Source organism: Diadema antillarum, unplaced genomic scaffold (genome assembly GCF_040938485.1).
Source record: "Diadema antillarum isolate AM-2024a unplaced genomic scaffold, OU_Dant_1.0 scf00000059, whole genome shotgun sequence".
Taxonomy (NCBI): Eukaryota; Metazoa; Echinodermata; class Echinoidea; order Diadematoida; family Diadematidae; genus Diadema; species Diadema antillarum.
Genome location: NW_027270948.1, coordinates 186362 through 211119, shown reverse-complemented (window position 1 = coordinate 211119; position 24758 = coordinate 186362). Strand labels below are relative to the sequence as shown.

Genomic DNA, 24758 nt, shown 5'->3' with positions numbered 1-24758 from the left:
ACTGGTCTGGCCTGTCTGTCACACCAGTAGAAAAAAATGGGTTAGTGTGCAGCCCTGGCAATAACATACATTTCTGGCCAATGTTTGCAATTTGTTAAATACATGTACATACAACATGAGGCACAACACTGAATACAGACATCATCCAGTACATCCTGGACATGATATCAAGCATACATTCAGTACTGACTAATATCAGTACATTCAGGAACAGCTTTTGAAGTACTGGAGGGGCAATTCATACCTGTGGTGTAACCACAGTTAACAGATCAGGCCTACCTGAGTAGCCCAATCTACATCTGTCTATGATAATCAGCATGTACTGACTAATATCAGTACATTCAGGAACAGCTTTTGAAGTACTGGAGGGGCAATTCATACCTGTGGTGTAACCACAGTTAACAGATCAGGCCTACCTGAGTAGAATCTACATCTGTCTATGATAATCAGCATGTAATGAATACAAGCAAAGCCAGCATACAAAGAGGTTTACCTATCTCATCGTATGAAATTGCTCAGAAATTGATGTATCATTCAATGAGAGAAATAACAGCCAACTATGTAACACATTTACAGAAAGAAAGGCATTTCATACCCAAACATAAGGAAATCAGGCTCATAAACTTTATATAATTCTTTCAGCAATTTAGGATTAACCTCAGAATAGTACTGACGAATGAGCTCCTTATCTGTATTTTTCCTAGGTGGCCCCTTGCCATAATCAGTAACATTCCACAATCCAGTTTTCTTCAAGACATAGGGGATGTCATCGCTAGCCTCTTCTAGCTTGCCTATGATGTCGTAGTCAATTGTGCAGGGCATATTTTGAGCAAAGATTGGCTTCCAATGCGGATTTACCCTGTGTTCCCCCGAGTCAATGAGGTAGCTGATGAACTCAGAGAAGGTCACGTTGGAACCAGAGCTGTCATCAGCCATATTACTGCGATACTGTCTGATGATCTGCCTTGCCAGCTTGGAGAAGACAGCATTGTGATGGTCAACAAATTTGTCCCTATACCCAGACAAGATTCTTGAAAGCGGGTTTCGCACAAAGATAAACTTGGTGTACTGCTCCAGGTAATATTTAACCTCTTTCTCTTCAAACTTGGGCATCCACTGCAGTGCTTTATGTGAAAACAACTTCTGATTCGGCACATTCTGGAAGCCTTCAATGTCCTGAACTATGACTCGTTCCCAGTTGGTAGAGCCCACTTTGTACACAATGCTATAGATGAAACGGTGCTTCTTGTTAACAATCAGGGGACGGAGTCTGCTTTTATGTGATGCCAGGTAACTGGAGTCTTTTATTGTCTCATTGTAGAGGTAGTGGCACACTTTCCTTAATCGAGACTTCCTCTCCTCCTGCCTGGCCAACATCTGCTTCCACCATTCTCCCTGATCAAATAAGAATAGTATAATAAAATGATGTTCATGGTATTGAAACAGCACGGTTGTTCAAAACACATGTGAAGCCTGTTTCTTCTACATCTTGTTGAATCACCTAAGTATGCATTGTAGAGCTAGCAAACTGCAGAAAAAATCTTTGATATGAAAATGTATCATACATATGAAACTGGCATACTATTTACATTATCTGAAATAAGGAAAAACAGGTTAAGGAACAAAATAATACACTTACATCAATAATTTGGGGAAAATAAGGAATCAGTCACTGACAATATATTTGTGCTTTGAATAAAGGGCAAAAATGACCCAGTTCAGACAGGCTCAATATCATTTCATGATTGTATCTCTAGACTGTTACCCATTGAGGACAGTTTGATTTTGCTAAAACATGCATTTCCCATAGACACCTGCCCGAGTATACTTGGGACTCGTCCTCAATGGGTTAAGTTTTACCTCCTGCTGTGCTGATTGGCACAGATGTCTGCAAATGAACAATAAATGAATAGGGATAAACCGCGTGTCAGCATGACTTTCCTATCATACTGAGCCACACTACTACACCTGAGTGGGCTTGCTAACTCACAACTAAGTCAAATTTAGATGCATACATTACTGAATGCTGTTGAAAAAGCTTAGCAATTTAAGCTCTATATGTGCCAAAAAGTTCAACACTAGCAGTAGGACATGGGTGTGTTTCTGGGTTTTCACTAACTTGTTTCAAGACATTCAGTGATCTCATAGAAGAAGAAGAAAAAAAAAAAAACTTCTACCAAAACTGTACACCTACACTTTCACAGAGGGTACAGCCCATAATTTTCATGTCTGATGATTTCAGCTGGAATGCTACATTCCAGTACAAAGATTGTGAGGGATTTTTCACATGAAACAGTGCAAGAACCTTCATTTTGAGTTATCTTCCCAAGGTCAGCTTACCGTAAATAGCGCCACCTCTTGGTCAACATTATCAGTAGTTTGCCTGAAGGGCTCTTCTTCGATCTCCCTCTTTGGTTCTGCGATGACAATGCTCTGAGTGTCTTCATTAGCTGTGAATATCATCAATATTTACAATGTAGGTACCTTAGATAAATGGTGTAACATGGATATTTAATGAACACATTCATCTACATAAACAATGCATGTATACAAGTTTGAAAAATTCAGAAGGTTCAATGTTGAGGCACATACAAATTTGTAGTAATTGTGTGTTTTAGCATATTGAAGACAGGTTACATCACTTCTAAACCTCCCTAAAGAACTTTACAGAAATACACTGCTTGCCAGAAAATTAATTGAAGTTTTCTTTTTTTATTCCTTATGAACTCTCCACTGCTATTTGTCATCACTATGAACAAAGCAACAACAAAAAGATATTGTAATTGCTATATGATAAAAACTAGAAATGTCGCTATGGCGACTGATGCCTCCACCATAATGAATGATTCTCCCAATAGGTGCATAGTACAATGTCTTCACAATGTGTGATGACAGGTTTCACATAACTGGCAAAATATTGAAATGACAGGTTTGTCAGAAATATCTTGAATGTTCACTATCCTTGAACTGGGTTTGCTATAAATGTCTAAGAGTGCAGGTACACATATTTGGGGAATTATAGATTTTTACTTGACTTCTCACCGACCCTTTAATAATTTTATGCAATGAGTAATTCTCAAGGTATGAAGAAAGAGTGTAATTACAGTACAAAGCAGATTTTTTTCTTTGCATTTAAACCTGGCCTTTGACCCTTAACCTTTGACCTTTGACCTTCTGGCTGGAAATTTCTCAGCGAATCTCCATTAGGTAATACATGTATGTTTTAAAACTAATAATGCAAGCATTGCATACACTAGTATATGAGGGAAATAGTAAAATTTTGAGGAGTTGACATTGACCTTTGACCCTCCTGACTATTGACCCATGACCCCTAAGTTCCCTAGATAATCCCTGCCAGTCAGTACATGCATATGTACCAAGTCCCATGAAAATACATTGAACCATTTGCGAGAAAAGTGAAATTGTAACATTTTCACCTAACCTTTGACCTTTTGACCTTTGACCTTATGACATGAAACTCTCTCTGGAGAATCTTTACGCAGTAGTACATGTCTACACTTAGTTTCAAGACTAGAAATGTCGCTAAGGCGACTGGTATGCCTCCGCCATAATGCATGATTCTCCTAATAGGTCTATAGTACATGTAGACTATGTGTGATTACATTTTCACAAAATTGGCAAAATATTGAAATGACAAGTTTGTCACAAATATATTGAATATTCACCTTCCTTGACCTACATTTGTAGGTTTAATTGGATGAATAGGAGAGCATGTATTTGGGGATTTAAGGACTTTAACTTGACTTTGACCCATTCATAAGTTTATAATGCATTGAGTAATTTTCAAGGTATGGAGAAAAAGTGCAATTTCTGTATTGAAAAGTTCATTGTTACCATTTTCATCTGGCCTTTGACCCTAAAATTCATAGGATAATCACTGTCAGGCACAACATGCATAAATATGTAGTAAGTTTCAAGATAACTTGAGTCACTTCTGAGATATGGAGGAAAAAGTTAGTTCAGCACTTTTCCTTGATCTTTGACCTTTTGACCTTTGAGGCAAACAAAAAAAAAAAGAAGAAAAAAGAGAATCTCTATTAGGTTATACATGCATACACCAAGTGTAAAAAAAAATAATAATCCTGCTGGCATTGCATAAATATGAGGGAAATAGTAAAATTTTGAAGTGTTGCCCTTGACCTTTGACCCCTGACCTTTGACCCATGAACCCTAAATTCTCTAGATAATCACTGCCAGTCAGTACATGTATATATACTGGTACTATGTTCCATGAAGATACCTTGAACAATTTCCAAGATACGGAGAAAAAAGTGAAGTTTTAATATTTTTACTTGACCTTTTGACCTTTGACCTTTGACCTCATGACCCCGAACTTTCACCAGAGAATCTAAATTGGGTAATACATGTATACACTAAGTTTCAAGAAAATATCTTCAAGCATTGCATAGTTATGGTGGAAATAGTGAAATTTTACGTATTTGACCTTGACCTTTTGACCTTTGACCTTCAGCACGTGCACCCAAAAGTTGATAGGCACAACTTCACCCCCTAATACACATACATGCCAAGTTTCATTAGGATACCTCAAAAGGTTTTTTAGTTACGCTGTCCACAAAATTCATTACGGACGGACGGACGGAAAGACGGACGGACGGACGGACGGACGGAAGGACGGACGGACGGACGGACGGACGGACGGACAACCCGAAAACATAATGCCTCCGGCACCACTTCGTGGCGGAGGCATAAAAATACCTTCGGGCATTGCATAGATATGGGGGAAATAGCATCATTTTAAGCATTTGACCTTTGACCTCCTTTGACCTCTTGCCAATGTCACTAAAATCTACTCAACTAATTGCCCCATCATACATCATCCTTGGACCAAGTTTGGTGAAAGCTGCTTCATCCAGTTTTGAGTTACTAGTATCACGTAAACAGATAAATTTTAGGATTTGACCTTGACCTTTAACCTTTGACATCTGTTCGATTTCTCTAAAAAACTAATCAAGTAATTGTCCCATCATACATCATTCTCGGACAAAGTCTGGTGAAATTTGCTCATTCAGTCTTGAGTTATCGCGTAAACAAATACAATTTCATGATATGACCTTGACCTTTGACCTTTGGCCGATTTCACCCAAAATCTATTCAAGTAATTGCCCTATCATACTTTATACTTACACCAAGTTTGGTAAAATTCCAGTCAATATTACTCAAGTTCTCGCGTAAACGAATGCGGACGGACGTACGGCGGACGGACAACACGAAAACATAATGCCTCCGCCACATAAAAAGGTATAATTTTGGGTAACAAAGAATCAAAACTACAGAGTGGCCTACACTGGAGTGATGAGAAAACTAAAAGTCAAGTGGAGTTTAAACAAAGTGGTTCTATGGGTCGTGTTTACTCTCACTAAAGCCACAAGTCAGTGAAACACACTGATGCATTCGGAGAGGTTTTGTGAATGTATTCATGCAGATTTTGAAAACATAACTTTTAAGGGTGTTAATCTAATGCCATAATTGTATTAGTACCAGTACTTTGTAAGAGGGAAAGGGTTCATTAGAAAGATAGCAATTGAGAGACATAATCCACTATAAATGCGGAACACAATTTTAGACTAAATCATAGCAACTGAGTTTAACTGAGCACTGGAATGAATTTGGCCATATGGACTTCAGTCTTTCTTAATCCTCAATTTCTGCTCCTTCTACCATGAAAAGCTATCTGTAGAGACAAGCAATGATGTCTATTACGTTTTGAGGGTGAAATGCGTTACAGTAATTTGCCAACTGAGCAAGTTGCACAGGCTGAACAAATGGGAATAGCTATAATGCATTGGCAACAGTTGGTGTAATAGATACCGCTAAATACAATCTACACAGTAAAACAGTGACTGAGTTTGAAGTGTACCTAACAATTACAAAGCAGGTTAGAAGGAACTGAAATTCATAGAGTGCACTTGTGGCACTGTAATATTTGCTCACTGAAAGGACTTGGTAATGTGATCAGTTTGCTTTACTGTGAGTTTGAAGTTTGCCACTCCCTTGACAATGTAACAATAGTCACAGCAATATTATGCTCTTTCCATTTGTTTATTTTTTTCAAAAGACATGTTTCTATTTCTTAGTGCTGAAGGAAGTGGTTCAGTGATATTCTCAAGACAAAAACAAACAAACAAACAAACACACACACACACACACACACACACACACACACACACACACATCTAAAACACTGCAAGACTACCATAAACAGAAATACACAGGGTATTCACAAAAGAAAACTTTTGAAGATACTCACACCTGAAGGTTGATACAAGCAATGTTATCACCAGATATCCCACAATGCCATTCAGGAACACCAGCAGCATTCGCTTGGGGTTCACTTTCATCATGAAAGCATGCCTGTGATTTACCTGTAAATATTACGAAGTAAAACCATGTAATGCATAATAAACTTATTAGTTGAATCAAATCAAATGTGTTTTGAAACTGACAATCAAAGTGCTGTAACATATGCTGGGTTTGCAGTTCACAATGTGTGAGTACTGAAAAGGACTGTTGGAATGAGGAGATATGAGATGATAGGAGAGGAAGAAGTGAGAAAGGAGAGTGAGCAAGAGTATTCTTTCTAGAGAGTGTGGTAGTCCTAAAAAGGACTGTGAACCAGAGAAGAGTATGGAGCAAGGAGAAAGGACTCAACGTTTCGGACAGTTGACTGTCCGTCCTCTGGAGTGAGTAAAGGCTGGAGATGCAGGAGATTAAGTAGGCATGATGCGGACGTGGGTATAGCCGGGGTGGTGGTCGTGGTGCGTATGCGGACGTGAGGGTAGACTGTTTGGGGTAGTACATGTTATGGGCGACGTGGGAGGAGTGGAGGTTGAAACGGGAAGTACTGATGCGTGTCGAGGGGGTGGTGGGCCGGGTCTCAAGTGAATCGGCAGTGATGGGAGTTGTGTCGGGCGGTGGGCGGGTTGAGATGGTCTCATGTAGAACCGGGAACCAGATATTGTTGGTGTGGAAGCCATTGTCTTGAGGTACGGTGTTGTGTTTGTGGATTTCGATGTCTTATCGGATTCTTCTGGAGTGCCATTGTGGGATGAGAGTGATGAGGTGGCTGCTGTCCCAGTCAATGCGGTGGTCTTCTTGCTGTGCATGTTTTATGATGGCTGATTTCTCCCAGTTGTTGAGTTGTTGGCAGGTCTTGTGTTCTTTCAGTCTGATGTCGAAGTTGTGGCCTGTTTCCCCGATGTAAACTTTGCCGCACTCGCATGGTATGCTGTAAACACCTGGTTGCTTGTTGGGTGGGTTCTTGTCTTTGTGGGAATGGAGGACGGAGTGTAGCTTGTGGGAGGAGCGATGTCTGACTTGGATGTTGGCCGATCTGATGATGCGTTGAAGTTGGTGGGATGTCAACGCAAGCAAGCCTATATGGATGGACTGAAAATTCTGGACCTACAGTCTCTACACTATAGGAGGAGAGGTGATGCCATCAATTTTTAAGATTCTCAATGGAATAGTGAGACTCAATCCCAGCCATTACTTCACTCTGTCAAATAACACCCATACTTTTGGACATTCCCTCAAGATTTCTGAGCAAAGCTGTCTCTTGATTCAAGGAAATGCTTCTTCAGCAACCGAGTAGTGTCTGATAGGAACAGCCTTCTTGAAGAAGTATTAATGAACTCTAGCTCGATCGACATGTTTAAAGCAAGGTTGAATACAGTAATTGCTGGTGGCCTGAACGATTTAGCCTTCCCTGACCAAAATGTCCAATCTACATTAATGGGGGCGCTGTGGCATAGTGTATAATACTCTCGACTTCAAATCGGAGGACACGAGTTTGATTCCCGCCCAGTGCATACGCCCTCGGACAAGATGATTTTGCTCACTATGTCCCTCTCGACCCAGGTGTATAAACGGGTACCTGGCAATGCTAGGGTAATATTACTAAGTATTAATGATGATAGGGCAGGGCCCTCTGGTTGTAGTGCAGTGGAAACACTGAAGAGGCTACCCTGGATAAATAAGACCTTATTATTACCTCCACCAAGGAAGGAGGTTATGCTTTCATCGGCGAGGTACCACGCAGCTGGAAGCAGATGACATAAAAAAAAAGGATTCTATATTGGGAAATTGGACAATTTTTCAACACGTGGGGATGGGTGGAAATTAGCTGCTTGGCGGAGGTCTGCGCTCTGAGTCTAAGAGCGCTTTTCTAATTATTATTATTATTATAATCATGAACCAACAAAATTGTAGATCAATAGAATTACGCAGACAAATATTTTCATATAATAATTATTATTTTCTAATTTCTAATTTATGTACTACTTGACAATTGGAAAAGCAAGGGATGTAAACTCAAAATCTGCTCACTGTTTGAACTGACTGACAATCACATGCTCATTCCTTTCCTTGCTGCTTGGATTTGAATATATTCAAGAGCTTTATACACAGTTAAGGGACTGTACATTTCTGGTTGAGGTGAGGATTTAGCTTTTAACGTTTTGCGAGATATTCAGAAACCACTCCATGAGATGTCAAAGAGCATGCAATTCTAAGGCCAAGAGGCGTCACAAAAGTTTATTTGATGAAAATCGGTTTTGAAATGGCTAAGATATCCAAAAACAAGGTGAAACAAAGAGATCCTAATAAAAGTTGTGGCCTGTCGCCTTTATTCAATTATCACTTAATACTGTAAATCGAGGAATGTTCGCGTGCATTTTAATTTCGCAAATTTCGCGAGCGCCTAGATTCGCGAAATTAAAATGCACACGAAAGTTCATGTCTACACTATGTGCATTGAATGACAGTGGCAGTTCGCGAAAATTTCATGCCGCAAAAGAGGCCGTCAGCTCCAATTCGCGAAAAAGTCATGCCACGAATATGTTCTACACTACAGTAACCTCATTCTCAGTCATTTGAAAACCAATTTTCATCAAATAGGCCTAAACGTTGAATCCTTCTTAAACATGCTCTATCGTATTTGTTATTGTTATTTCATAAGACTAACCAGAGGTTTCTCATTATCTCACTCAGCGTCTCAGGAATGTTAATATTGTTATAAACCTGAATCCTCACCTAAAAGAGTACTGTACGGTCCCTTTAAAGTAGCCCACTTTCTTCTCTTCAAACATTTTCATACCACCATTGGCACCAACTTCTGATCTACATGCTGCTTATGCACACATGCTAGTTCGTACGACATACTGCTACTGTAGTAAACTGCAGTCTCTCTTACTAGGTCTAATTAGCTATTCACAGGTACAGCCCTGTCGCTGTTCAGCAAGTCGCGACCTACCAGACCTCGAAGGAAAACCTCCCGCCGCGAGGCCGTGGTATCCCGAGCAGCACCCCGGTCCCGGCCGGTACCGACAATGTCGGATCACGGCGAAATTTCTCCATTCTAAAACTGCGTAATCACGTCTATGATTGCCAATTAACACAAAAATAATAGTTACTCTTCTATCAAGTCGACCGACTTACATGAATGGTTACTTACTTGTCAGTTTTAAGGGCTGGCTGGACAGGTTCCTTGTTGCTGATGGAAGAGGCGCCGTGGTGGATGGAATCAAATCGAATACATTACGTACAGTGTACTAGTATACTAGTACTAGTACAGTACCCAATTATAAGATGATCAACTCTCCCGATTTTACACGGCCGCTGGTGAAACGCAAGTGACTGCCGCCCTCTAGCGTTCAGCGGGATTGAACCTGTGTCAGAAGCATTATCGATCTTATAGTGGAGGTCATATTTCTCATTTGACTTTTAAACATCATAAATGTGTTTTTGATGAGATTTGCACCTACATCATATGGGAAATTACACATTCAAGGGTTATAAAGCTTCTCAAAGGGACATTTTTGAAACTCATGCCCTTTGAGGTTTAAAAAAAAAATGTAGTGTGGATCAGTTCTTCATAAGATGAATACCTAGAGGCAGGCAGTAATATTTGATTATGGGGGTGTCATCATCACATTATTGCCTACAAAATACTTGAAAAGACTTTGTTTTGTCAAACAGACTAACTTTATGAAGTTTGACCTGTTTCAGTGGTAGCCAAACAAAGAAATACATTAAAATAACACAGTCATTCAAAGTTGTGTGATACTGATGCCTGCTATGTACAAAGATCTATCTATACCACAACAACATAATAAGAAAACAAATTGTAGCCAAACAGAGTTGGGGGGGGGGGGGGGGGGGTAGAGGAGAGAGGTGGGGGGGGGGGGGTAGGAAGGGGAAGGGGGGAGGGAGGAAGAGATATGACACAATAGATCAACATAAACCAGCAGAGTTTGTATGGGATGAATACTTCCCATAGACTTGTGTGCATTGCATGCATCCTCTATAGTGGAGGTCATATTTCTCATTTGACTTTAAAACATCATAAATGTGTTTTTGATGAGATTTGCACCTACATCATATGGGAAATTACACATTCAAGGGTTATAAAGCTTCTCAAAGGGACATTTTTGAAACTCATGCCCTTTGAGGTTTTAAAAAAAAAAATGTAGTGTGGATCAGTTCTTCATAAGATGTATACCTAGAGGCAGGCAGTAATATTTGATTATGGGGGTGTCATCATCACATTATTGCCTACAAAATACTTGAAAAGACTTTGTTTTGTCAAACAGACTAACTTTATGAAGTTTGACCTGTTTCAGTGGTAGCCAAACAAAGAAATACATTAAAATAACACAGTCATTCAAAGTTGTGTGATACTGATGCCTGCTATGTACAAAGATCTATCTATACCACAACAACATAATAAGAAAACAAATTGTAGCCAAACAGAGTTGGGGGGGGGGGGGGGGGGTAGAGGAGAGAGGTGGGGGGGGGGGGTAGGAAGGGGAAGGGGGGAGGGAGGAAGAGATATGACACAATAGATCAACATAAACCAGCAGAGTTTGTATGGGATGAATACTTCCCATAGACTTGTGTGCATTGCATGCATCCTGTATAGGGCTCACACCCATAAATATTTCCCCATAGGGATGTGTGTTAAAAATCAAATTTCAAAAAATTCTGTAAAACAGCTGGGAGAAATGAGGTGTTTCAGCTTCACTAACCTGGATAAGTTAGATATACCCTTTCATCCATCAAATTCTCAGGGTGGATAATTCAGTTCAAATTCTGTCCAGGGGTCCGAAAAGCCAGACTACGAGTTCTTGTCACTCAAAAAATCACCCATTTTCCATACACGTACGCAATGAAATATAGTCCCCTCAAATTCCACCAGAAAAGCTTTCATCTTCCAACCAATACGCAATTTGTAGAGGAATTTATACTCAATATCTACAGCTATTCAGTTTTTTGCCAAACTACATCATTGATTTTTAATTATTTTTTTTTCTTCATTTATTTTGGTATCTTTGGTACGAATTTGTGAAGCGGCCTGGGACATTCCCTTGTATTTACGGGTGTGAGCCCTATACTTACTCAGTTCAGTGGTCAGAAGACGTCTGGCAGGCTTGTGTCAACCTATAGGAATTTTTAGATTATAGGCCTTTTCAGCGCTCTTACTTTCAATTGTTACTTTTTACGTGAATGAAATTATACATTTCTGGAGCGAAAACTGATCAAAAAATCCACTGCTATATCATATTTTCTCTAAATATATGAGGGTATTTTTTTCTCCTTATGAAAGTGGCAAGAATTTTTGTCAACTTCACATGTTCGCTGAAATGTTAAATTTTGTAGTAATTCTATAACCTCGCTTGAAAATCATTTCACAATTCTAATTCTTGTAAGACTTATCATATTTTGTATTTAAGCAATTAAAAAGGTTTAAAACATATTTCTATGGGTACCTATTGTGGGTTAAAATTTCAAATTCAATTACATAAGTTTCTTTGACACAATACACGTTCACTCTATTTTTTTTTTTGCCATTTTCGTGAAAAGAAAAATATTTATGTTTAAGAACAAAATAAACAGACCTTTAGCAGCTAACAATCATCATGACTATAACTTATGTTTCTATGACATTTCTCAAGATATAGTTTCTATAATTTACTCAACGGTTTATTCAGTTCAATCAAAAAGTTCTCCAGAGAGCTTTCACAACTTTCCCGGATCATTCAGGCTACACATGCACAACAGGGACTGTTATTCAACACTGCATTTACAGAACAGAGATGGCTCAGATATAAACTGGACTTCTACTTATTTGGATTTTTATGATTGAAACAACCACAAAATTATGGCAATTAATATCAATCCAGAGTTATACAGTAGGTTCTTTATTCAACTGAATACCTGACAATTAGAGTGAATTATTTGACTACTAAGCACCGGCGTAGCCGGTGGAGGGGGGGGGGGGGGAGATTTGGACCGGGGATTTGGAAGGCGGGGGGGGGGGGGGATGAAAAATTGCGTGTATACTGTAAGCATATGCATGATGCCGCTAGCTTTCAACCTTTTATTAAGATCATAATTTTTTCAATATTCCATTCAAAGTGTGCACCAGATCGTTAAATTTAATTCTAAAATAGCAAAATCTTCCCCGCATGGGGGGGGGGGGGGGGGGGGGGGGGATCTCCCTCCCACAACCTCCCCGCCACACTTCGGTCCTTTTCCTGGCACATTTAGACAGATTCAAAAATGTTTCATTTAAGTTTGCATCAGATCCATGACTTCATATCTATTAAATGTAAAAGTTTCCTAATCCTCGTTTAATTTACCTTTCCCCCGCTCGGTCGCTGTCGGTTCTATCCATTGATTTAGACTCTGTGAGCACTTTGGGGATTGACAATCATTTTCCGAATGATTCCACAAAAGTGCGCACCTTCTTATGTCAATCGTATAAACTGCAAACGTTCCGTTAGGGAGGGGGCTACCCCTTAATTCCCACACCGTCCCCCTTCCCCTGACAACTTCCACGTATCATTAACTTTAGTAGGCCTACACGATGATGTCGCACACTGGGAACGAGATGCCACAATTTAGTCATTCAATTATCTGTGAATATTTCTTTTTCTTAGTTTTTTTGATAGAAAAAAATCCAACATTTTACCAAAAGTGTACACCAGATCGCTGAATTTCAGGTCTGAAAATGCAAAAATCTTCCTTGCGTGGGAGGCTCCCCTCCTACACCCTCGCACAGATCTTTCAACTCCAAGTTCCCCTCCCCCAATCGTGAAAACGAATCGACGCCCCTGTCCCTTCCATTCCCTTTGCCCTCTCGGTCACTCCGCTCTCTCACAGATTTGTAATGTTTTGGCCTACCCCATCGATTAAACAGAACGATGCCCGGGGTGGGGGGGGGGGGGGGGATTGCTTTAATTGACTTAAATCAAGAAAATTTAGAAACGTAGTACATTGTATAGGTATAAGGAAATATATGCTTCATTATTACATACAAAGAAATGAATATCCATATTACCATTTTATTGATTTCATTTTTTTTTGCATTATGCAGGGCGAGGCTATGCTTTTAAAAGTCAGGGTGTCAAAATCGTCTTTCAAAACGAAAACAAAAGAAAAGCAAAACAGCAACAAACAGGTCTTTATGTTTTTGAGGTGCAATTTTCGGCCGAAAGTCGGCTGACAAGCAAAAACAAAACCAAAAAAAGAAACAAAACAAAACAAAACAAAAACAAAAAGAAGAAGAAAGAGTCTACATATGTTTTGCTGCCACTGCCCTCCCATCTTAAATTTCATGCAAAAAATGTCGGGGATGCAAACATTCAATCCCTTTGTCTTCTGAAAAAAAAAAAATAGGGGGGGGGGAGGTGGCAGCCCCCCCCCCCCCTCAAGCTCCCCACCAAGCTCCCCCCCCCCCCCCAAAAAAGAAAAGAAAAAAAATGTTGCGCCAGTCCAATTCAATTCAATTCATTTTATTTTCATACTTCTCATTTATGAACATTACAACAGAAACCAGACAAGTTCTTTTACCTTGTGAACAATGTGCAGAAAACAAACAATATACATGGTGATAACACAGTAATTACATGTAATGATAACTGGTCAAAATCGAAATCGAAATGGGGTTGATCAAAGAGAAGTATGACGGGACCTACATGAAAGCTAGCTTGTTTGGCTGTAAGCCCCGAGTAATCAGTGTTTGTGAAAAAGAAACGGAGAACGGATAGAAGATAAGACCAGAATGATGATGTTGTAAGGTTGCCAAATTTTATGTAATAAAAAAGAAGAAGAAAAAGAAGAAGAAGAAAAACAAACAAACTATACATTAATATGAACTTACTGTGACCGAGCCATCATTATTATACAGCCTATTTTGGTATATATACTATAAACTATTGTTGCATTAAAACTTTCACCAGGATATGATCAGTAAGACACAAAAAGTAACATGTACAACTATCCGGTTATGGGCTTGTAATCGTGATTGTATGTGATGGTGACTATCATCAATCATCCCCCCCCCCCCCCCACTATAGTCGGTACGGATTTACGCCGGTGTGGTATAGTAGACTATTATGGCCACAGTTTGAACATTGAGATTTTTCCAAATATGCAACAAAATGTGTGCACCAGAACGTTTAACTGCAATTAATCTCCCTCGTGTTGATAGGAGGGGCGATAGTGCTTATCCCCTCACTTCTCTGATTGACAATTCCAGATATGCACCAGATCGTTGAATTTCAGTTCTAAAAATAAAAAAGTTCCCTCGAATATGGGAGAAGTATTTTGCCACCTTCCCATTGCTTCATTCCCTCCATGGCAATTTCCGAATTTTCACAAAGAGTGTGCTTCAGATCGCTTTATTTCTATTCTAAAAACGCAAAAAGCTCCGTCGGATGTGGGAGGGGGCTCCCCTTCCCACACCCTCCCCCATCTATAGACCTTTTACAGTACATTTATACACAGTAATGATGGACACGCGGAATAAGAGCCAAATTTCGTGATTTAGCTTTCAACACTTCCCTGAAAAACTTTATCTACTTGAATCATTCATTTATTTTTTTCGGAAAAAAAAACATTTTAAGTAGGAAAAAAAATGCAAAATCATCCTCCTGTTGGAGGAGATATACCCCTCTCCTACACCCACGTTCTCATGCTTTTTCTGTTTGCTTAACAAACAGCGTTCATGATATTCATCGTAATACAATAAATGTATTTAAATGATAACATTTTTGGGTAAATTGTTCAATAATAATAATATATCACTATATCAAAATACTGCCACCTTACTTAAACCAGTGGGACCGTTTTAGTTGATAAAACACGCAAAAATGCATCAAATTCCACCGTTTACAACATCAAATTGCAAAAAGTTCTCACTGTGGGGGGGGGGGGGGGGGAAGGATACCCTCCTCCCATTACCCCCCCCCCCCCCCCCCCCCCGATCAAATCCTGGCTACGTCGGTGCTACTATAGGCTACTATGGTTACTGAATAATAAGAGTAGGCACTAGATTCAATAGGAACCTACATACAACCCAACTTGGAAACTTGGAAATCGAAATAATGATGAACCTTTTGATGGTTTGGTGTAGCTATTGGTGCAGATTAATGCACTGCACCAATCCCAGATTTACTCATGATTCTCTAGATCTACAGAAAATTCATTCTTTCTTGTCTTAGCCTGTCTTGTGGTCTCACACAAACATATCGCGCTTTGTAGTATACATGGCATGGCAACTTCACCCGCTGAGTTTTATCCCCGCTGAACGCTAGTTGGCGCACTCCTCACCAGCGTTTCACTTTTCGACGGAGAGTTGACCATCTTATGGAGTGGTTTTTGCGTAGTACCCGGTAAGCTCATCGGCAGGTTGTGGCGCCATTTTAGGCATTTTAGGAAGCAAAGCGAGCGAAAGCTGACGTATTTTTACGTGACCCAGTTATGCTATGTGGAGAGGTATCTGCCTTCCTTTCATTTTCTCCCTTTTAGGGAGTCATGCAGGGTAAAAGAAGTACTTCGGACCTAATCACAACATTTAGAAGCATCATTTCCTCCTATAAGAACGAAATATAAATAAAGAAATTCCATTTATTATCAACCCTGCAGTCCCTCAAAATTCGAGCTTATGATATAAGGGAGTATAAAACCGTGGTGTTTGATATGCATGCATGAGAGTGCCCACAGCTTCAGAGCCATCTCTCTCTCCTTCTCTCTCAATTCTTCTCCTGGTTAACAATGTAGGCTGATATGCCGTGATTTCCCTAGAACAACCGATAGAAATCATTGTAGGCGATCAATAAAATTATCCTTTCTATACAGTCTTTTATACAGAAAAGCTGAACACTCATCTCTTCTTCTTTTGGTGGGTTATCTTTATTTTCATTAAATTTTAGGCCCCCTATTTATTTTTTGACGGGGTTACCGTGGATGGGGTAATGTAAACCTCTTGATACGTGTGAAATTTTAACAGTTTGTTGGCACTTTTAAAATTCATGTATGTCTCTTTTTGTGTGTGTGCTGAACATGTTGTTATCCTTGGGTCGCTGTGTATATTTTCAACGACACGCATGTCAAATTTCACATATTTTGTACATTTTGTTGAAAAAAAAAGTGAAAATGAAATTTCAATTTGAATTTGAATTAACATATTGGACCAAACGGATGAATGGTATTACTTTTATTATGTACTGTTTATATTATGATGCATGGACATGGGCAGAACATCCCTTCAGTGGCTGAATCATGTGCCATCCTGAAGTTATCAAACATTTTTCTTGGTGTATATTTCAATTTACAGATCAGCAGTTGTGATCTTAACAAATTTAATTTGTAGAGGGAGACAAAGTGAAGAAACTTGCATCTGATTTTTCTTCTTACAATTATCGTTATCTTCTTTATCCGAATAATCGTGATCTTCGTCGCCGTCACCTTACATTTTTACATTACTGATCCCAGCCTAAAAACAACGTCTCTTCTTAATTACAACAAATGTTGATTAATATTTTTTGCCCTAATAGAAAAATATTCCTGAGTAAAGTGGCCATGTGTAAATAGTGATGTGTGTGTGTATGGGGGGGGGGGGGGGGGTGAACGTACATTAATCGCCTTTCTTAGCCGCAATACGATGTCAGATCGTCTCTTTTGGCCGCAAATTTTAATTATACCTCCAGGTCTGATTTGAGGACTTGCCTATACACCACTGCCCCCTCCACCCCGTCGGAATTTTTGGATTTTTCATGTAGAAATTCAACAATCCCAGCACCCACTTTGGTGGAATTTAAAATGTTTATAATCAAAGAGAAAATATTCTGGGACAATGTGATTGGCTGAATCGTGGTATCTGCAGTCACCTCTTGATCTACGTTAAATTGCTAGCAAGAGCAAGCAAAAGGTATGCTTTATGCATACGTTTTTAAGCAAATGCTTGGTCTCTAAGCAGTTGCTTGTGCTTGCTAGCAAAAGCTTCTGCTCGCAAGCAATTGCTTGTTTTTATGCATACGGATTCAAGTAAAAGGCTAGCACAAGCAATTGCTAACGTTTATGCTTTCGGCCCAATAAGCAATTGCTTGTATATAATTTAGATAAGCAATATTGCTTTAAGCGTTGCTTCAAGTGTTGCTTCAAGCGAAAGCACAAGCTCGTCTAGCAAAAGGTCTAGCTCAAGCAATTGCTTAAATCCATATGCATAACCTTTTGCTTGTGCTTCCACCTTTTGCTTGTCCCGCACAAGCAATAAATTGCTTGCGTTTTCACCAAAAGGGACGTCATGCCTGTGCGAACACAAGAACAAAGGCGGGGATATGACCATGGGCCGGATGCATAAACGCTATAGCAATTGCTTGTACTATAGCCTTTTACTTGAATCCGTATGAATAAAAACAAGCAATTGCTTGTGAGCAAAAGCTTTTGCTAGCAAGCATAAGCAATCTTGCTTGCTGCCCCCAAGCAATTGCTTAGAGACCAAGCATTTGCTTAAAAGCATATGCATAAAACATACCTTTTGCTTGTTCTCGCTAGCAATTGCTTACGATTTTCCAAGCTCTGTAAAATGAGCTTGAACTTTTGCTTCACTTGGATGTTCCTTTTTAAGTATCATTTTCATATTCATAAAAGAAAGATCAAACTTATCCAGGAGTGGTATAAATCTACAAGAAATTACAAATAAGTAGCGTAAGAAACTTTTTCGTTTCAACAACGTGAATGTCCAGTGGTTAGCAAGCAAAATGTGATGAAAAAAGGGTAGGATATCTGACTTCGGTGGAGAGCGAGCAAGGAGATCTCTCCACGTCCGACCTGGCAGATCCGGGCTACTGGGCCGGATGCATAAACGCTAGCAATTGCTTGTGCTAGCCTTTTACTCGAATCCGTCTGCATAAAAACAAGCAAATGCTTGTGAGTAGAAGCTTTTGCTAGCAAGCACAAGCAATTGCTTAGAGACCAAACATTGCTTAAAAACGTAGGCATAAAACATACCTTTTGCTAGTTCTTGCTAGCAATTGCTTACGATTTTCCAAGCTCTACATGTAAAATGAGCTTGAGCTTTTGCTTATCTGGGACGTTTCCTTTTAAGTATGATTTTCATATTCATGAAAGAAAGACCACACTTGTGAAGGAGTGGTATAAATCTACAAGAAATTACTCATAAGTAGAGTAAGAAATTTTTCATTTCAACACCGGGAATGTCCAGTGGTTAGCATGCAAAATGTGATGAAAAACAGGTAGGATATCTGACTTCGGTGGAGAGCAAGAAGACCTATCTCCACATGCGATCTGGCAGATCCGGGCAACTGCAAGCAGTGATGGGAATCAGCCAGTAATGCGTGTGTGTGTGTGTGGTTGTGTGTGTGCGTCTGTGTGTGCATTTATGAGTGTCATTTCATTTGAGCTCCTCTGCTATGTCAGGAAATGTTTCCGCACACACATGCAGTGGCGGATCCAGAGGGGGGCGCAACCGGCGCGCACGCCCCCCTTTATTTCTCGTCAAAAACAAAAGAAATAAAAAGAAAAAAAAATGAAATGAAACCCGGAAGTGCCACCAGAAATATTATTCACGCCCCCCCCCCCCCTTTACAGAATTCCTGGATCCGCCCCTGCACATGCCCTTTCAAATACCTGCTGCCACACTCGCCTTTGTTCTTGTGTTCGCACAGGCGTGACGTCCCTTTTGTTGAAAACGCAATTAGCGCAAGCAATTGCTTGTGCGGGACAAGCAAAAGGTATAAGCACTAGCAAAAGGTTATGCATATGGATTTAAGCAATTGCTTGAGCTAGACCTTTTGCTAGACGAGCTTGTGCTTTTGCTTGAAGCAATATTGCTTACAAGCAATTGCTTGTTTTATGCATTCGGCCCACTATTTAAGCAGTGATGGGGATTAGCCAGTACGTGTGTGTGTATAGATGGGTGTGTGCGTCTGTGTGTGCATTATTTATGAGTGTCATTTCATAGCTCCTTTGCTATGTCAGGAAATGTTTCCGCACACACACGCCCTTTGAAATACATGCTATCACACCCGCCTTTGTTCTTGTGTTCGCACAGGCGTGACGTCCCTTTTGTTGAAAACGCAAGCAATTGCTTGTGCGGTACGAGCAAAAGGTATAACCAAAAGCATAAGGTTATGCATATGGATTTAAGCAATTGCTTGAGCTAGACCTTTTGTTAAACGAGCTTGTGCTTTTGTTTGAAGCAATTGCTTACAAGCAATTGCTTGTTTTATGCACTCGGCCCAGCATGTATTTGAAAGGGCGTGTGTGTGCGGAAACATTTCCTGACGTAGCAAAGAAGTTATGAAATGACACTCATAAATACACAACCAGACGCACACACACATCTATACACACACACGTACTGATTCCCATCACCTCTTAGTAGCCCGGATCTGCCAGGTCGCACGTGGAGAGAGGTCTCCTTGCACGCTCTCTACCGAAGTCAGACATCCTACCTGTTTTTCATCACATTTTGCGTGCTAACTGCTAACCACTGGACATTCCCGTTGTTGAAACGAAAAAGTTTCTTACACTATACTGTCTTATGAGTAATTTCTTGTAGATTTATACCACTCCTGCACAAGTCTGGTCTTTCTTTTATGAATATGAAAATGATACTTTAAAGGGAACGTCCCGGTTAAGCAAAAGCTCAAGCTCATTTCACAGAGCTTGGAAATTCGTAAGTAATTGCTTGCAAAAACAAGCAAAAGGTGTGTTTTATGCATAGGTATGTTTTTAAGCAATTTTTAATGGTTGGTCTCTAAGCAATTGCTTGCAGGCAGCAAGCAATTGCCTGTGCTTGCTAACAAAAGCTTTTGCTCGCAAGCAGTTGCTTGCTTTTATGCATACGGATTCAAGTAAAAGGCTAGTACAAGCAATTGCTAGCGTTTAAATGCATCCGGCCCAATAAAAGAAAGGCACACCCTGGATGGTTGGGCGGATTTCTCCCCGGCCCTCGCAATGAGCGGACGCGCATGAACCGCGCTCCAGCGCTATACACAACAAAAGCACACACACCCAGGAACCAGACATCACCGACAACACCAGCACCCAACCCCCCACAACACCAGCGCACCACCATGATGAAAAATATCAGCAAGCACTAACTGAAATCCAATACACAAACATTCACAGATATCTAAGACCATGTATTGTACCATGTTATACAGAATAGGAAATGAATGAAAGATGAAATCTGATACAATATGCGCCATGTTTACCGTACAGAATATGAAATGAAAAAATTGCATGTGTCATCACTGTTTGAAAGAACGAAAACCAAATTTCTACATGATGAAATCAGATCAAAGGAATGATAAAATTAAGCCAACAAGTCTTAACATTAATCTTTTATAGCAACAACCATGATATTTACAATAAAACTACATCCCTTGTGTTGCTATACTCTTTTACGAATCGCTCTGAAAAATATAAAATTACAATAAACTTAATATTCACAGGAAGAATGGAAATGAATACCCCCTTTACAAATCATATTGAAAACATGAAAAGGTACCACTCATAATGACCAACATCACTATGAAATGAAAAAGAAAATGACGCTGACAGATCACGTGAGCAGTCATACAAATTAATGTCATGATGAATAAACTGTAATGCACAACCAAATTATCAAAATATGAAAATAGTACGAGAAACTTCATAAGATTACAAGCCTAAGTAAGAAAATTGAATTGAAAAAGAGAATTGAATAGAAAACTGTTGATAAAGCTAAAAAAAAATCCTGCCTCCTAATTCCCGAGATATGAAGATTTTCCTTCTTTTCTTTTCTTTTTTTTTTGATAGAAAATTGTCGAAATATATCACCATGGTTATGCGGAATAAACTGTAAAACACGACCAGATTATCAAAATATGAAAATAATACGAGAAACATTATAAAATTGCAAGCCTTAGCAAGAAAATTGAATTAAAAAAGAGAATGAAATAGAAAACTGTTGATAAAGCGAAAAATCCTGCCTCCTCATAATTCCCGAGATATGAAGATTTTCTTTCTTTTCTTTTGTTTTTTTGATAAAAAATTGTCCAAATATTTCACCATGGTCATGAGGAATAAACGGTTATACACAACCAAATTATCAAAATATAAAAATAATACGAGAAACTTTATAAAATTGCAAGCCTAAGCAAAATTAAAGGGAGGCAGAATTCACTCTTAGGTCACGCGTTATACGCTCGCGATAAACCAGCGGTTTGCATCCTAAAATGGCCGCTGTTGGGCTCCATGGCTTACTACACCTGTTTACGTGTTACGCTCTTTGTCATGAACGATTTATTGTAAACATTACCAAAAACTGTTGCAAACCGAACAATAGATGGCACTGTAAACAGGTTCAGTGCAGTGCCGTATATTAAGAGAGTCTGGCCAACTCGGTTTTCGGCTAATGTGTTTTGAAGACTGTGATTGGTCAAAAGCTGGTCCCGTGATCTACAGGCGCCATGTCGTTACCAAAGTCAATCACGCGGGCGCGAGCAGAGCTAATACGCAGTGCCCATTGTTCATTATGCGCAGCTACGCACTAATATTGCTTGCCTTTGGGACATCCCCAGTATCAGTCACCGGTGCAGTGAGGGTCTTGCCGTTCATACACGAAAGATATTGTGATATCTTACTGCGATAAACTGAAGATTCGTCCTGCGCAGCATGGCGTTGCGCGAACTGACCTGGCTCAAATGTAATGATGTACCGCTTTCCAGCAGATCCAAAACGAAAGAAAAAAGTGGGAAATCCGAGTGCGAGGGGAAAACTTTATGATTCTTGTCTTCTTTAGGTTCCTAGCGGTGTCTTTCAGACTATCCAAGTTTTTACTCATATTTGTATATCACCGCCATAACGTACGTAGTGTCGCCTGAGGCATTTAGTTTGTCTTGGTCGTCCGTCCGTCCTTCCGTCTGTCCTTCATTCCGTAAGATCAATTTTTGTGGACACCGTTTGTAATGAAAGTTGACATTCATGCATGTGTGAGTGGACGAAGTTCTGTTTTAGCTTATAAACTTTTGTGTTAACACGCTCAAAGCGAAAGGTCAAAATCATGTATATAATTCCCCCATAATGCAATTTCCTAAGGTGAGTACATGTATTTCCACACGAAAATTACTCAGTGCCCGACTGTGATTCTCTTGTGATTTTATCGTTTGTTTGTTTGTTTGTTTGTTTTTGTTTTGTTTTGTTTTGTTTTTGTTTTTTTTTTGGGGGGGGAGTCATGGGAGGGGGGGGGGGGGGGCAAAGATCAAAGATCAATGTTAGGTATATAACATGTTAAAATTCCACTATCTTATTGTTGAAATATTATTACCCAGTTCCTCCATACCTTGGAGATTGCCCAATGCACAAACTCAAAACCAAACACGACATTTGCATGCCATCATTACTACGTAATGACGCGTAGGGGAAGATTTTTGCTTTGATGGTCAAAGGTCAAGTGAATAATATAATAAAAGGACAGGATTTTCCATATATCTTTCAAATAACCGCTCAAAATATTGCCATGAAAATAGATTGGTCAACTTACGGGTAAAAATGCTCAAATGCCTAATACTTGCTCTGTTAAACAATAAAAGTCATCCATTCACACCTAGTTCAAGGAAAGGAAACACTCGACGCATTAAATTTTGTGATAAACATGCCATTTTTTTCTGCCAACTTATGTGAAACTGTCGTGTAACATTTTCAAGACGTACTCTACATCTGCCAAGAGAACAGTGTAATATGGCGGAGGTATACTGGTGTCTATTTGGACATTTTTATTTTATGTTTCTTAACTTATTTCATAATCTTCTATTCAACCGTGTCCTGACCATCGTTTCTATTGGTACGAATGTCACTGAGGATGTCCCTCAAATCATGTTATCGAGGTACTTGTGCTGTCGTTCAATTACAGGTCTTTAAAAATATTTTTAAACAATCTGAGATCATTTCACATACCTTAATAAGCACTTGCCGATGATGTTTCATGTTGTACACTGTACATGTGTATATAATTCCTTTTGAATTACATATCTAGTATGCCTTCATGTCAATGAAATACATAATGGTACTAAATAGGATGGTAATTGATGGTTCCTTACGTGCGAAACAATACTACCTAACTGTGGAATTTGTCTATTGTCTGTGCACAGCTTTAGACTTGTAAATTTATATAATTATCATTTTGTTATGCTATACTTTGGTTCCCTGGACAACTTGCTAAATACAATATAGCATACAGTTTAGTGAAAGTTTACGAAACTACATACTGTGAATTCTTCTTTTATTTTGATAGCAATAATCTATCATATTAATATTCAGGAATTATGTCCTGTAGACAGCCGCCCGATTATTTATCTGTGTGCTTGTGTCTATTTTAATGTGTAAAAATGATTGATTGTTGGCAACGTGGATGGAATGAAAGAATGTCTCTCTCCCAACCTACACCCTTCTCTCTCTCTCTCTCTCTCTCTCTCTCTACTCTCTCTCTATAAAAAAGTCAAGCAACACAGTCTTGCGCCTTTGGGACGCTAACCCCCAAGCGCACACGCTAAAACCATAAGCGCACTGTACGCTGGGTAACGACATGGCGTCCAATTTATGAGTTGGCCAGACTCTCTTAATATACGGCACTGGTTCAGTGAATCTACAGAACCCGCACGATCTTATACCATTGTCCGAAAGATAAAGCGGATACAGCTGCAGGCCCAAGATGGGAGGAGATAATTGTAAAATTGAGAGTGATGACTGGAAATCCATTTTTATCGGAATATTCGGCAAAACTGTAAGAATATGTATAATAAACTGTCTATTTTAAAAATTAAATGTGTTATATCATTTCATTTCCACAAAACAAGGCACTCTGTCGTCAAGAGAAAAAAATGATAGATATAATGATGAAAGATTATAAAGATGAAGAATTTAAAATGGCTAACAAAAAGTGAGAAAATGTGGTACACCTACAAAAATGGAAACAAATCGACGCATTTTTATTTTAATGGAATTTTCTCTCGTACACACAGATGAACAATACATTGCACAAAACTGAATGATATACATAAATGCTTTTCGGTGATTGATCAGAATGCATTCACGTGATTTTGCTTTTCAGCATCTTTAATCGCAAATACATCTATCTAATATCAACGAGAATGCAAAGGAGTAAAGGGGATGCCTTGGTTGAGGTGAAGATTCAGCTTTTAACTTTTTGTCAGATAACTGGAAACCACTTGATGAAATTTTATAGAGCATACAATTTCCAGAGGAATTCAGAGTTTATTTGATGAAAATCGGTTTTGAAATGGTTGAAGTAGTGTAGGGATTTGTTCAGGGTTTTTGTTTCGGATTAGTTAAGTTTGTTATAGGTCTTTTTGTCTTAGTTTCTTTGTTTCATCCATTTTCAATGTATATCAGTCAGTCGATCA

The 24758-nt window shown here is 39.3% G+C and overlaps 1 protein-coding gene across 1 annotated transcript; it reads right to left on the bottom strand.

Moving 5' to 3' along the window:
* Nucleotides 1-443: 443 nt before the first annotated feature.
* On the bottom strand, nucleotides 444-9574 carry LOC139715980 (carbohydrate sulfotransferase 14-like). Its single transcript, XM_071627531.1, has 4 exons — nucleotides 9494-9574; nucleotides 6290-6404; nucleotides 2341-2450; nucleotides 444-1395 (listed from the first exon to the last, which is right to left on the bottom strand). The coding sequence occupies exons 2-4, from the start codon at nucleotides 6381-6383 to the stop codon at nucleotides 571-573; spliced, it is 1029 nt and encodes a 342-aa protein (XP_071483632.1). The 5' UTR covers nucleotides 6384-6404; nucleotides 9494-9574; the 3' UTR covers nucleotides 444-570.
* Between the last annotated feature and the right edge of the window lie 15184 nt (nucleotides 9575-24758).